The following is a 15,691-nucleotide window of genomic DNA, read 5'->3' on the forward strand; positions in this document are numbered from 1 at the left end:
GCAGCGGGGGAGTTCTGTGTATTTTAAGAACACTTTGTTTCTCCATTCCTTATAGTTAAAAGAACCCTAATATTTTGGTATGGATATTAGGTTGTTTGGGGAAGTACAATTAGCTTTAATACGTGCTATCAGAGTGGAGTTGCTCTTTCTTCAGAAGTAATCTCACAAAGGATTACTTCAACATTTTTACCTTTCATATTAAGTGACCACCTGAAATCTTTTCCAATGTGAATTATCCTTTCATCTGGTCATTTGCAATATAATTAGTTATGTTAAATAGTTTTCTGCTTCATTTGAAAGCTGAAGCTCTATTGAATGTCACTGGCAAGAACCATTAGACAAACTTATTTTAATTTCCCATTACAGAATGCAATTTGAGGGTTACACAGCAGTTTCTTATTTTTGGCAAACTGAAGCTGAGAAGTAATGTAAGTAGCTATTGATTATGGAATGTTTCTTATAATAGAAATGACTTCATGATTTGGCAGTAGAGGTATTGGAAGAAATATAAAATTAAATATACCTGTATTGTTCATAAGATATTCTAACCAGCAATACTCACTGTGAGCATTTCTGATTTTTCAGAAATCAGCTGTCAGTATAAATACCTACTTTATAGCTTCTGCAAAGTTAGAGGATGTGGAGGTTCTTTTCCCAAGTGGATTTGTGCTGTAGATGTGATATGAATCTCTCTTACCAGTTAGATCTGTAGGGATGCTCCTATTTGAATGAAGTTCTCATTCCTGTTCTGCTACAAGGAAAGAATTATTGTTTTGTTAATATATCACTATGCCCCTGCCCATTCTAGGCAGAAAAATAAAAAAGAGCCTTTTTTTTTTAAACTCTGCAAAACTGGACGGTAGAGAAGCACTGTGGTACTTGTGGATTTTCAGATTGTTCCAGAGAGGTGATGTTCTAAATGATGCCAGCACAGAGTTGTTCTGCTGCTGGCAGAGCAGTGATAATGAGGATCAGTAGATCTGTCTGTAGACAGCAGTTTCATGCTTGGAAGATCGTCGTGTAGTGCATGGACAAGTAATTTTTTTTATTTGTACAGAGTTTAGAGAAGTGGATTTGCTGGTAACCTGACACATAGTAAACAAATCTGAGGCCTGGAACCTTAAATACTTTGTTTTCTTCTTCACCGCGCTGCAGGTACAGAAGGGAGCTGTGTATAGTACTGAGCTTTATGTGCCTTTACTTGGCATTGGCCTCCTCCCTCAGAGGTCATGTCTGGAGGATCAAGCTGATGTTGCTGCCCAGTGAGAATGAATACTTTTTTTTTTTTGTATTCCATTGTCAATTAAAATTACTTTATCTGACTGACATCATTTTTTATTTTTTTTCTTAATTAAAGATGAAATACAAAGATTAAAAGTACCACTGTAAAGGTAATTTACTTCAATGCAAATATCAATCATATAGGAATTGCGGTGTCAAGCTGTAAGCATCTAACCCACCTCTGAGTCGGGATGTGAGCCTACCTGCTGCAGGCAGGCAGGGAGGGATGGTCAAGCACTGGGGTTGGGTCATTCTGAATAACAGGCTGCAGTACGGGCAGTTCTGTGCTCTTCAATTTCCGTGGGTAGGTAGGAGCCTGTGGAAGTTCAGTAGGCTGCCATAGCAGTGGTGTAACTGTGCTGCTCCGGCCGGTTGGAAGCTTGGGCTCTGGCTGCCACTGCACTGCTGGAGCTGCTAGTCCTTTCATGTTATGGGGTTTCAAAGGGAAACTGCTTGTTCTGCATTCCTGCACAGATTGCCTCAAGTCACCCAGTATGCTCCTGTGTTTACAGTTCATGTTCACGCTTGTTTGATTTAAAACTATTTCAACATTTGCTTATTCTTGATATTACAGGAGACTTTAAATGTAGAACTGCTACTGGGATTAATAAGCTTTATTGCTAAAATGTGTATGAAGGGGACAATGTTACATACGTAAGTGATTTGTTAATTTAATGGATAAGGTGTGCCATCCTGGTCTCTAAAGTACATCAATTGCTGTAATACAAAACCATTTGCATGGTGATCTCAAATGGTGCTGTTGTCCAGAAGAAAGCGGTGATAGCCAGGAACAAGCAGCTTTTTCAGCAAGTTTTATTCTGGGTGATGAATATCAACACTTTGCTCGTAACAGTGGGTAAGTTCTCATTTTGGAAGTGAGTGCAGATGCCAGTTTGCATTGTGGGGACTTGGTCGTTATTTTATGCAAGCATTCCTCAGGATGACGGTGACACACTCAGCCAAACATGCAACTCAGATGTTCCTTCAATGGGAGTTGTTCCTGCTATAGTCACCGAGCTTCTAGTTAAAAACTTGCTGCTGGAACGCCATGCATCTCAGTTCAGAGACACAAGGAAGATTCACACAAGTTTTGGAAATGTTTCTTGTCATTATTTACCTTTACTGTCTAACAAATGGCAGTAATTTCAATAGCCAAATAAATCTAGGCTAAAATACAGACCTGACTTCAAAATGCTCTTTGTGAGATGAGAAAGAGGGTTTTCAACTCTGAGTTGGACTCTAGAGGGCTACTTCTTTTCTTGGCTACTTTTTTTCTTTATCGTGCAGCTGCTATAATTTATTTTAGCCCTAAAACTACATGGGAACAGCTTACTTCTATAATTTATTGATTCCGCTGTTCAGCTGGTAGCTATGCTGTTGTTCAGCAGGATGGTCTGCGAGGAGCAGTGCACTCAGCCCTCTCCATTAAAGCTGGATCGTGTAATGGAAATTATTGCTGTGCTAGAACTCCGCTATCATTTTCATGTTTCCAAAGGCTTATCAGATCTTGTAAAAATCTGTCTGCGAAAAAAGAGAATATGGCAGAGATCAGCCGACAATAGAGTTAATCAGACTATTACGCATGCTCAGGGACTGTAATAAATCACCAGATATGACTAGCATAAAGTTACACTTGGACAATCAGGAAAGGTTTTTTTAAAAATAACAATAATAATAATTTTGCATTTGTTGAAGTGTAAAAATTGCAAGGGCAACTTGAGCTTAAATTAAAAAATACGTCAAAATATTGGGCAAAAATTGAGACATAATTGGTGGATGTCTAATGGAAAACATAGTACTGTATTTGTATCTCCACCTAGTCTTAATGCTAAACCTCAGTGAATTTTCCTACGTCAGTTTTTAACATCAACATAGTACTGTAAAAGGCCCATTCAGAAGGAAATGGGTACAGGTATTATGGTCTGCTTTTATAATGGCTCTTAGCACAAGATTATACTTTGCACGCATAACTGGAATGAAGCTGTTGATACTTAGAGTAACAAATAAATGATTTGGCAAACTTTGAAACCTACCCTGCCAGATATACTTTTACATGGTGTTTTTAATATAAGTGCTAAAGTAGGCTTTTCCATGAATATCAACTGTGTAGAAAATGAACTAAAGCATTGTTCCTGTTTGCCTTAGCTAAAGTAGGATGAGTGGAAGTTGAAGTCCTGCAGCGACATGATAGAAGCCTCCATGGAATTGTTTGAATCACTGCTGTGAATGATCTGGTGCAGTGAATACTTCCAGAGGAATTAAACAGGAGGAAATGATGGAGTCTGGTTCTGGAAACTTCACAACAGTTTGTTGTTTTTTGTTGTTGTTTTATTTTCCCGAATAACTCTGCATACTTCAGGCGTTATGGCAGAATAAACAAAAGAAAACTTCTGATGTTGCCGAGCAAAGAGCCCAGTGGATTACAGGGGAAGTGGGGTGGGAACAGCAGTGTTTGTCAGGAGTATTGTTTTAAAACAATACCACAAAAACTCAGACTTTTCTGTTCTTTTGAAGGAAGAGCAAATTAGAGAAAATACCCAACTTCATTATGGGCATACTGGGAGAAGGTTATGGTAATTGGAGCAGCTGCTTCTTCCAGATGTAATCACAAGTCACAGCTAATGTGCCATCAGTGGAGCAGGATGTGTAAGGTGCAGGAATCCCTCCTGGTAGTTCATCTCACACCCCTTTCCTGTGCATGGTCAGCAGCAGCGGTGCTGCAGGGCACATCCAGATGGGACAGCTGCATTATTTGGGCTGCTTTGCTTACAGCAAGGGCTCATTTCCAAACTGCTCTCAGTCACACATCTCCCCAAGCAGAGCAGTCCCCAACTGGCAGATGTGCTTGATGGTTTGCCCTCCCCACTGCTGCTGTCTAGGGAGCCGGGCTGCGCCTGAAATAGGTCCTTGGTTGCTGCTGTTTGCAATAGGTGTTTTAAGGTGAACCTCAGTCATCTCGGCTTTGAGAAAGGTACTGCTGGTTGGAGCTAGGCTAGCTCCAACACTTCGGAAGGCTTGCAGGGTGCAAGTGGGACCATCTGCAGTGCTGTTAGAAGTGACTAGATCGATGTAAATTGAGGAGAAGCTTTGGTAGTTCATACATTTTTAAAGCTAAATGGAGAGCAGGGTTAAACGTTGAAAGCTGTGATGTCTAGAATTCAGAATAGACACAAAGAGTTTTTCCACATCTGGTTTTTGGCTCTCAGAGACCGCCTTTAGAGCGAAAGGAGGTGATTTTCTGGCCTCTCCAAAAGCTGTCTGAGAGGGTGTCAGTAGTTTTTGTGTGGGCTGGGGTTTAGGGCAGAGGACTAAAACTCTCCAGCTCAGTGGGCAAATTGTGCACTGAGTCAGGATTACTGTTAGAACACCAACATCATTTTCTTCTGACCAGACTTGCTCAGAAATCGTATTTGTAGGGAGATTTGGAACCTCCTTATGGGGAGAGTGTGTTGCTGAAGTGGGAAAATGCCAGTGTTTTGCTAGCAGTGCTTACTGGAACCAATCTCTAATCCAGCTGGCTGAAGGTGCAGAGTTCTGGAGTGTCTTAGCTTTGTTTTTGTTTGATTGCTTCCTGATATGATTGTTGCTGTTCTTCTTGAATGCCTAAAAGCTGCTTGTTGGAATGGCTGCTGGAGCACACCTGCCTCTCTCCAGCTCTGGTGGAGATGAGCATATTGGGCACTGTCTTTCCAATGTGGAGCAGAGCCACCACTCAGCCTTCCTGGTTAGGCTGCTGTCCCTGTCCTGTCTCACAGTGACATTCCTTCTCATAGTTGGAACCAACAGTTGGCTTCATTAAATGTAATTTAAAACAAAATGTAACAAAGCAATAAAAAAAATCTCTGAAGGAACATGAAAACTCAAGGAGATGAAACAGTTGTTGGCTATGTTTATAGAATTTAAGAGTTTGGGAGAATATTTTTGTGATGCAAAGAAGTCTGTACGTAATCAAATTGATGTTTGTGCTAAGAACATAAATTTTGATAAGGCTGATTTGAGATTTCTCTTTGCCTGTGGCTATTTCAGTACAGAGAGCAACGGTAAGGCTTTCCTTGCCGTATTTACAATGACTTCTGTCGTATAAGCTGGAAAAGAAATCTACCATATTTTTTTTTCTGAAGAGAGCTACTTGAATATTCTACTTTTTTTTAATCACCCATTGTGGAGTGGATCTTACAGTTTTAAGTATTCATTTTTAATATCTGATTTGAAGCGCTTTGGGGGTACTGATACTGCTGCAAGGAGGAAGACTGTAGTCTAAATGTGTGAAAAGTAGCTGAAGAAAATATCTTCCAACCTGAACTATTCTATGATTCGATGACAAAATAAAATTCTTGCTTTTTTTTTTTGAGGACTTGATTTAAAAAGTAACTGTAGTTATATTGACAGCTTCTGTGTACGAGCCTCCCACGTCTGTGGCAGAATATTCTGTAACACAGTGGGCGGAGTGCTAGGAGGCATTTGCAGTTTTCCTTAAAACTCCCAAGAAAAGAAACCTACTCTCAGTGTAGTGATTTTCATGGGCCGGGTTCTTATAGGTGTGGGTAAAGCTCAAATTAGTGGATTTCTGTTTGAGTAAGAGTGTATTTAGGGTTGCTGAAGTCCTTCAAATCAGAATTCTGACAGTTCTGGGGCTTTGTTCCTTGTGAACTCAGTGGAAGGTGGAGAATTACTTTTGGAAAACCTAAATTGCTACTTTAAAAAAAAAAAACCTCACCCTATTAATTATTGTTTTCAAATAAGGATGAGTTCCAAGTTTAATCTTCAATGTGAAGAATGATATAAGCAGTTTGCAGTATCACATTTAATGCTAGCAAGCCTAAATGTAAGCTGATAAATGCTTCTAAAATCTCATTGATGTGACCATGCCCTTTTAGGAGTAGACTGTAATATTTTGGAGTTTTTCTGGTGATAAACTTCATCTGGAGTTGCACACAGTGTAAGAATAGAAGGCTCTTCTCAAATGACAGCAGTTACAACGTCATTTGGTGTCGATCTATTTTTAAATGTATGTATTTTATCAACTCGGAAATGTGTATTTCTGTGAATCAGATTAAAAAAAAAAAAAAAGCCTGTCTCTAAAAGTGACTCTGTATTTTATTCTGTAGTTTATTAAGCCTTTTGTATATTCCCAAAAGGAAAAATAAAAAATTACAAAAAAATTAAAAAAGGAATTGTTATTTCCACAATATTTTAGATATTAAAATCTTCAAGTGGCGTAGTGTTAACAAGAGTAATCTGTTGTTTTGCCAGCCATGGTCCCACTTCAGATTTTGACTTGTTTTCATATATTGAGGCAAAAAAAATGTTGAAGCCTTGAAATGTGTACAAAATAGAGTTCTGCTAAAAAGAAGTCTACGTGTTTAACCAGTGGAGGCTTCTGTGATTTAGTGTCTCTTTTTTGCCCTGTTTGTTAAGATTTAAATGTTCAGGTAATGTGTCATGGCATAAATCTGTGACTTGATTTAAAAAAAAATAACTAAATTTAGTGATGTTGAATTGTATTTTATGGCAGTGAAGCAGCGCTGGGATTCATAAAACACAAGTGATTAATGTGGGCTTGAACAGAGACCCCGTGAGGTTTTAGTCCGCTCGCTTACATGTTAAATGTCCTTTGTAAAACCAGAGAACAGTTTAAACTTTTCCCAGAACTTATTCTAGAAACGTCTTCTCACTTGTGAACCAAAGCTCTGTTCTCAACAAAATGCTCACCTCGTCCTGCGTTTAAAAATGAAGCTGTAAATCTCCTGCATACCGAGGTAGGAAATGGGCTGCTGAGAGTTTCTGAATGTCTTCCTGTCTCGACTGAGCCTTAACAAGGACTTTGTGCTGGGTTTTGGGATGCTCCTGAGAGATGCAATGACAGAAACACATAAGCCCTGGGTTATCTTTGGCCAGATAGCCTGATATTTAGTTATTTATTTTAAATTTGTTTTTTTTTCCTCTTAATGAATTTCCTCATGCGTCTAAAAATACTGTATTTAAGTAGGTTCTGGGGAAGCGCTCAATTCATCCAATAGGTTTCTCAAACTAAATTAAGGTGTAAAAGACTCCTGTCCTCTCCCCTGTTAACAGCTGGCTTAAGGAGCACAAAACATTCAGTAGTGAACTCAAGTTGATGGGAATGTGGATTAGATATTCCTAAAAGTAAAGCAGCGATTTAGTCTTGTTCCTACCGTGTAGGTGAGTGTTTCCCACTCTCCAGCAGAACTGGCAGCTGGAAGGGAGAAAGAAGCCATTCAGGGGCTGAACAACCCCCCCCCTGCCCCACACACATACAGATGAATGGGAGCAAGTTTGATTTGTTTCTTTCAGACGCAGTTTTGATCTCAGGTGGTGAAGAGAGCAAAGGAGCCCCAGAGTGGCTCAGAAATGTGACATGAATCAAGTGGAGGAGTTCTTAGTGTGCAGGAGACACGCAGGCTGCAGGCAGGGTCTGGAAATGTTTTTGCCCTGTGTGGAAGAGCTAAGTATTATGCTATTTTAAGTGTACCTTTAATCCTGTCTATTAATTAACCTTATCTTAATTATCTTTCAGTATAATCATCTGACCTAATTCCTCATGTGAAATTACTTTTTTTTTCACTGTGTCTTGTATTTGTTGAAACCCTTCTGCTACTCAACAACTTTTAAATATGACTTTTACATTTTTTTCTTTGTTTGCCAAAACTTCACAAAACAGGTCAGTGGATGTTTCTTTTCTTACAGAGTCACAATGCTGCTCTTTAACATTTTCTTAGTTGTGTGCTATTTGAGTTTCAGGCTTCTGCACAAGACAAAATGATCAATTTGTTGAGATGCTTTGTTAAATTAAAAACAAATAGAAGCATCTGATATGAGGACTTCTTTAAAAACTTGTTAAATAACATGCCATGTCCACGCAGGATTCTGGAGTGTGGCCTTAAGGTGTTTGGTTTTTAGTATAGGTACAATGTGATGGGTTTTTTTTTTTTTGCTGCTGTTTTTTTTCTCTGTGCAAAAGATGCAGTCATGAAGACATTACAACTACATTTTAAAGACAGGGTCCCCCCTACAAAACCTACCTTGTTTCTGATACTTGTTTGGTATCGTTTACAAGTCTGGATTGTAAAGGAAGCTTTTGGATATATGGATCAAGCTGGTGTAATCCTGCTTTGCAGGACAAGGATATGGGACGTGAGTGAATTTTTGACCTTGCTGAATAAGAAGGGGCAACATTAGACCCTACTTGGGATGGGTATAGTATAAATGCAGTGAAAGCTTACCCAGGAGATCCAGCTATCAACTCCATTTAGAAACACCCTGTAGTTCTTACAAGTAGCTTTTGGTAACTTTTCCTCAATGCTGCTCTGCCAGCAGAGCCCTACATTCCCTCAGTCTGCTGACAAAGCTTGTAACTTTTTTCTCAGCCTGCAGCAACCAGAGGACCCATTGCAGACCCATTTCCTATGGGCTTGTTCTCCAGAGTGAGGCCCTCAGTTGAATGGAAATTTGTTGGCTATGGGTTAAAGCTGAAAAGTGTGGATTAGTATTTACATACAGAGACAGCCAAATAGATGCCACGCTTTTTTCTCAATTGGGGCTTCCAAAGCAAAAGCTTTGAATTCCTGAGAGCAGCCCACCGAAACAGCTTCCCTGAGATGTTACTGTCACTAGGAGCTAAAAGCCTTGATACTTTAATATACAGAAAAATAGCTTCACTTCCATACTGAAAGTGTGTTTTGTTATCCCTGTTGGAAATGCTTATTTCATAAAAGTTCACATTCATTTTGTCAGGCAGTGGGGTGGTTTAAGGCAGGGAAGTGGGATGCTGTTTGTTCTGTGCCGCTCTGACCCCAGGAGCAGCAGTGCTGTGGCTGCAGGCAGTGGTGCTGTAGAAGGTAACGTGGCTTTCAGGCTTTCCCTGCCATGGGGGAAAAGCTGGGACAACATGGGATAGCTCTCAGGGTATGAGTGTGTGTTGCATGCTGCCCACGTGCCACTGCAAGTAACTAATATATTAGGATTTCTTGCTAAGGATTTTGCAAATGAGTTTTATTGGTAAGAACGTGAACGTAAACTCTTGCTGTAACTTAGAAATTTTGTTGAAGGCTTTTTCATTCAATATTTATAGGAAATTTAATTATGTGCTGCACAACCCAAAGTCTGGCATATACTCCTAAGTGTTTTGCATGTTACTGTAGACAACTGCATTGGCATTTCAGATTTTTTCCTCTCTTTGATTCACTAGTGCATTAATTTAAATATATATATGTAAAATAGAAATCAAAATTCTAGTTAATATTGTCTTTGTCTAACAAAAAAGAGGCTTATTCTGAGGATTATTTCCTCATTCCATATTGTAGCAAAAGATTGCAGTGTATGTGGTATTTAAACATTTTGTTCTGAATCTACTTTAGAGACTACATCTTTGCCTTGACCAACTGTTTTATTTGGTTGTTTTGCTTTTTTCATTCTCGCTGTTTTCTCAGTATTGTAACTAAATTTATCCAGACTCTTTTTTTCCCCTTCAATATCCTGCAGACTGTTTGATATGTGTAAGGGAAAGGTCTTATTGATACCAGAAGTTAAGGAAGGTGATGGGAACTTACTCAACCCTCAATATTTCCCCCCCTTCCCACCAAGAACTCATGTCCCAGCAGCTTGCTGCAGGCCTGGTGCTGGTCACTGGTCTAGGGTTCCCAAGGAAAGCTTTTTTTGGAAGACTTCTTGGAAGCAGCACATAGCTGCTGGACTAATCAAAAAGGTGGATTTTTTTTCTTCCTTGCACTCTTCCTGTGTTTGTAGAAATTAAGTTCTTACTGTGCTGAAAAATCGAAAACCTACAAGTAATGACTCACTCAAAACATGGCATTATTTTTGCAGTGCAGTTGTCTAACAGATTTTTTTTGTTTTTTGCTGAAAACCTGAGCAGAGTCTGTTTCTTGGGGGAAAGTCATTACCAAAAGGAAGAGGATGTTGCTGCTCGCACTGGAAGCAAGAGCTCTGTGGCAGGGTTGTGCTGGGGCTTGGCGTGCACCTGAGGTCCCACAGCAGCAGTGCTTCTCCCAGTTTGTAGAGTGGAAACGGTGGTGGAATTTTTCCCCTCCTTGTCGTTATTTGTTTAATAATTCAAGAATTTCAAGGTAAGGTTATAAATAGCATATCAAACCAGATAGAACGCGCATACGGAGTATTTGGGAGTGGTAGCTTATGGTACACTCAAATCTAAGCTATGGCCAATGTGATGTAAGTGCTTCGTATTTTTCACACAAAATAATTGTATAATGTTTTTAAATCAGAGTATTTGGATTTGTCCAACTTCAAAGCAGCCTTCTTTCTGGAGGAGCTAACGAGGGAGAAACTTGGAACAAAATTAAAGCTAGAAATTGAATTGCATTTCAATAAAACAACTGGAGTGTTAAGATGGACTTATTCACAAGGAGAACAAAAGAAATGTCTCTCTCGTGGCTCTCTCCTAGGCTGGTGCTCGTACAAAACTGAAGTGTCTCGAACCAGAGTGCCGGGCTCCCTCCTGAAGAGTGTGGACAGTCAAAGGGCACTTCATGATTTATTTGAGTTTCTGAGACTCTCCAGTTCAGATCCGTGTGACTGTTTCCTGAACATATTGTGATCTCTGAATGTGACAAGCAGATGCTTCTGATGGTTAAGCAAAAAGTGTTTGTGAAAGACTTCTTTCTTATGAAATGGCAGATACATCCTGCAGGCAGCGATGTTCGTGTGCTGCTATTTGCAAGTTGTCTGTGCAGAAATACTCACTGGAAGGCTGTGTCAGTGATAGAATGGGAAACCAAGCACTAGAAAGTGGTAGGAAATTAGCATTAAGTCAAAGTAGAAAGAAGAAACTCCCTAGAAGTGCTTTCTCAAATTCTTCATGTAAATACTGCTCCAGATTCCATAATATTTTTCTGTTTCCAAGGACGAGCCCTTGCTGCCTGCCCTCAGATCCTGGCCGTGTCCCACGCCGGAGCAGGGGCAAGTGAGAAGGGAAAGCTGCGCTCAAAAGTCAGCGTATTCAACTCAAAAAGAGCAAGTTGTGTGGTGAGACAGTGCTTGGAAAACCCTGAGCATTTTGAACGTGAACTGCTTTCCATGAAAGTCGCATGCAGCGATGAGGGAAATAACGCTCAAGGAAAAAAAGACACGCTTCCTGTGTTTTCATTGTAGTTCCAGGAGATGAGAAGAAAAGAACAATTACATGCTTTTCACAAAATGAAAGAAGTGTTAATCTGTGTAACTAAACTGTACTGGTTCTTGAGGATTCTTTAGTTATCACATCACATCAATACTGAAACGATTTAGGGTTTAGTGTCTCAATGGTTTTTTTACCTTTGAAAGCGGTGATGGTTTTTGCTAATGATAAAATAAAGACCTGTTAGAGTATTTTGTACAAAAAGGACTCTTGTAACATTTGCAACCACGAACATTTTCTGTGGGATTTCCCTTTTTCTCAAAATTTTCGGTGCTAGTAAATGTAACTCGTATTACATGTTGCAGAAAAGTTTGTTTACGTGTTCTAATCTTGTGCATTCAGAATATTTCATTAACTTCTTATTCCTTTTGAGCAATAAATGTGCAGAAATGGCAGTTTTTCTCTCGTGGAGCGTTAAAGATTCTTTTCCACCCCGTTACCACTTTTAAGTTGTGTGTTAATCTGGTTTATGTAATTTGAATTCCCTTCTGTATTTTTCAGGTACAAGCCTTTCTTTCCATTTCAAGTATCATCACCAGATGAGTATGAAGATCGAGACCTCTGTGTACAGGATTCACCACTGACAGAAGGTCGACTAAAAGTCACGTTAATTGAATGTACAAGGTATCTATTTTGGTCTTTTGCTTATCTTTATTGAGCAAATACATATGCTTCTTAATCGTAGTAATTATAGCTGTGGGCCTGCACTGATTCAAGAAGTGGCATCTTTGCTGTAATGATTGAACTCCAGTCTAGAAATATATTTTAAAAATAAAAATGAACAAACGAATGTTGTCGCAAGTTTGAGGCACTTCTGCAGTGCATGTATACAAATGGATTTTTATTTATTTTGAATTTTGTTTAGTTAGAGGCTAATGTGCCTCCTGTTTTCTTCCTGTTTGCTTGGCACACCAAATTATGAATCTCTTTCAGGACAGTGTAAATGTTGTAATTATCCTATTGTATTATGCTGTAAGCACAGGGAAATAATTGTTTCATTCAGTTTTACTTTGATCCAAATAACTTCCATGAGACACAACTTACTGTCTTTGTCTTGAACAAAATAGCGGAAACAAAGAAAATCTATGTTCTTTGTTTACTGAAAACTATTCTCTTTAAACTGGACAAGAAGTGTGCAGACTTGTTTGTTTGTTTTTGTCAGACCTCTTGGTTCTTGGTTTATGTTAGATCTTATCTTAGTAGTGCTTAGGCTTTGATCTAGCCTTGTGCCATTCTGCTCCTTATGAGCTAAACTCTGGTTTATGCTGATGTTATTTTTTTTAACTCCTTATTAGTTGTATTACCTTGTGAGTTCCTTTTAGTGTGCCTTTTTTTTTCTGTAGCCATGTACAACTATGTTGGAACCGTATTTGCTGTAATAACGTCTTTAACCAGTGCTATTTACCATTCAAAACAAGCATATTTCTGGAAAATATTGTACTTCGAAGGGCTGTGTGGGGCACAGCAGTGATCTTTAACACTTTTTTGGAAAGACTTGCTGCTTACCTGAGTTCCAAGCATTGTGATGTGTCCTCTATGAGCAAGCCAGAAATTCTAAATGATTTGGTACATTCCTTAGCTGTTAAGAGCAGTTCCTCTTCACCCATACTGAGTAAGGGATCTCGATCTTTTCACAGGCAGTCTCCAATTTCAGTCCAGTAGTGTGTGTGTTATTATCCTGATAGGACCCAAAATAACTACTTTGAGCTACGTGCAGTTGTCTTGGCTTTGGGAATTCACTTTTAAGTACTTTGTCTTTCCTGAATATGAAATGCTGTGGAACATTTCCAGCGTCTCAGTGATGTTTTCTTTCTTTCCGTTACCTTCTAGAAGCCAGATTGCTCAGTTTGACATCATCATCTGACCTCTCAGTATTTTCAGCTGTCACAGATGCTTATCAGATGGCAGAGAGAGGATGCAGTTGCTGGCTTGTCAGGCCTTTTAAGCTTCAGGTCTGATTTAATCTGACTCTTTTATGCAGCCTGGAATTTCTATACGCACGCTTGAGCAGACACATCTCAATCTAGATGTCTGTCTCTTGGTTCTGTAATGATTCCTCAGATCTTCCAAGTGTCCATCCTTTTTTTGCAATTAAACATCTACAGCTGTGGTCTGTAGAATACCCCTGGAAGCATATTTTTTTCCTTCCTTTGTACCCAAAGACATTTGTGAGTTAGAAGCTGAAAGGCACGTAAAAGATTTTGGTAGTAAAGGAAAAAATACAAAATGTGTATAAAACTAACTATCAGAATTTCCCTTTTTCATAATCACTCTGTGTGAAAGTTGCCTGGGACTGCTGGGAAGGGTTCTGCTAAGCGGGACTGTGTGCAAGCATAGAGAGGGATTTTCTCCCCTGTTTGCCATTGGGACTTTTGCTCATTTTTCTGGACTTTTGCCTTGAGAGCCTCAAGGTGAGCGTTGTGCCCGGGTACTGACCATTGTTTGCTTTTCCCTGACTTCAGTTCTTCAGGTAAAGGTGTTTTGAGATCACTGAATCTTCAAGAGCACCTTCTGTCGGAGGCAGTGTGCCCCCAGGGGGCCTATAGTATAGATTCTGTATGAATCAGTTCATAGCAGCCTAGTCATCATTTGCTAATGAGAACTTCCAAATTGTGGGGTTTACCTGACAGTTTTTAATCCTGGCAGTATTCTCAGTTCCAGAAGTGTAAGATCACCCTGATGTCTGTATTTTTTTTCCCCCACTTTTGCTCAATGCCTCAAAAGGCTTTTATATTCTTTCTCCATATGGTAACTGTGGCAAAGATGAACAATTGAAGCTTTGTATCAGTCATGGCATGGAAGAGTAGTTTCTGTTTTCATGTTTACCAGTTAAATCTTGAACAACAGTGGTGACACAATTTGCATGCTTCTTATGTTAGAAATATCTAGCTTAATTTTATTTTTTCTTCACATAACCAAATACATAAACTTTTTCAACTTTTTTCTAATTTCTTGTCATTTTTAAGGAGATTAATTCTGCATTAAAAATACAGGAAAAATGAAAGAATGGGCTAAATTGGCATAAATAAGAAATACTTGACAATTTTTGCCTGATCTGCTGAAAACATGTTTTTATGATTGCAGTACATTCATTCTCATTAAGTCTCAGAACTCATTCATTGCAAAAATGTTATCGGGAGGTAAAAAGCTTGTATGCCCAGACAATAAAGGTAATTCTATGAACAAAAAAAAACAGACCAACAATTGCAATATTTAGGGAAAGGGGAGAACAAAGCAACATGTCCCATATAGCTTTTTTTAAAAAGATGCTCTGTGGAGGAAATCTGAAACTCTATCAGCTCTTCTAAAACTATGCCATAATGTGAGCTATTAAAATGAGCATTTAAATTAAGTGGTAATTTAATCACATTTCCTTATTTAGCTATCAACTTTGTATCAGAACATCTTTCTTAAGCCCCTTCGGACAGATTTACAAATCTTATGTCTGTGGGGTATAGATATCAGTTCAATATGCAGTTGTTTTGGGTGTGCTGTGGTGCGGTCTTTATCTGTTTCTGCAGTTGCATTAAAGCACACAGTACCTCTGCTTGCATGCTAGTAGAGATGTTATTCAAACAAAAACTTCCTTAATGTCATAGTGGTTAAAATTTCCCCTTTATCTTCCTGAATACGGAAACTGAATTCCAAACTCCAGTGTGAAGCATCCATGGACAGTACAGCTCATTAGAAATGAAGGAAGTATTGTTGCATTTCTTCAAGCAGGGTGTTGGTAGCCTAATGTCACTCCCTCCCCAGTGTGTCTCTTTTGGAGTTAGGTGACCAGAAAATGAAATGCATGCAACCAGTGACCAGCTGTGGAAAAACTTGAATGAAGTGGCTGCTAGCAGTGAGAGACTGATTGCGGTGGAGGCACAGAAGAAAAAGTGTGTTATTTAAAAGCAACCACTAAAAACAGAATGGTGCTGCCACAGAGGGTTGTGGGGGATGGCTTAAAAATAAGCAAAAAAGATGAGAGTTGGTCAGTTTAAGTAACCTTGAACAAACTTAGTCTTGTCCAGACAAAATACCTAATCAGTTCGTTCTGAGAAAGGATTTCTTCGTGCTGTAATCGATTCAGCAGTGTCTAGATAAACAAGTGTTGAAGGTCAATCTGGAAATGAGGCTGACATCTGTTCTTTGTGGTGTTTCAGTAGAGAATGGGCAAGTGTGCAAACTTCACATCTGAAGTAAGCATTAAGGATGCAGTGACTAACACTGAGCCACAAACATCTGATGCTT

General features: G+C 39.2%; 1 protein-coding gene across 1 annotated transcript in view; it reads left to right on the top strand.

Moving 5' to 3' along the window:
• Nucleotides 1–15,691, top strand: part of PDZD8 (PDZ domain containing 8) — a 50,880-nt gene that overhangs the window by 5,557 nt on the left and 29,632 nt on the right. The window contains exon 2 of the mRNA XM_021399668.1: nucleotides 11,954–12,076. Within this exon, the coding sequence (XP_021255343.1) occupies nucleotides 11,954–12,076 (123 nt within the window). The remainder of the gene's footprint in view (nucleotides 1–11,953; nucleotides 12,077–15,691) is intronic.

Source organism: Numida meleagris, chromosome 5 (assembly GCF_002078875.1).
Source record: "Numida meleagris isolate 19003 breed g44 Domestic line chromosome 5, NumMel1.0, whole genome shotgun sequence".
Classification (NCBI taxonomy): domain Eukaryota; kingdom Metazoa; phylum Chordata; class Aves; order Galliformes; family Numididae; genus Numida; species Numida meleagris.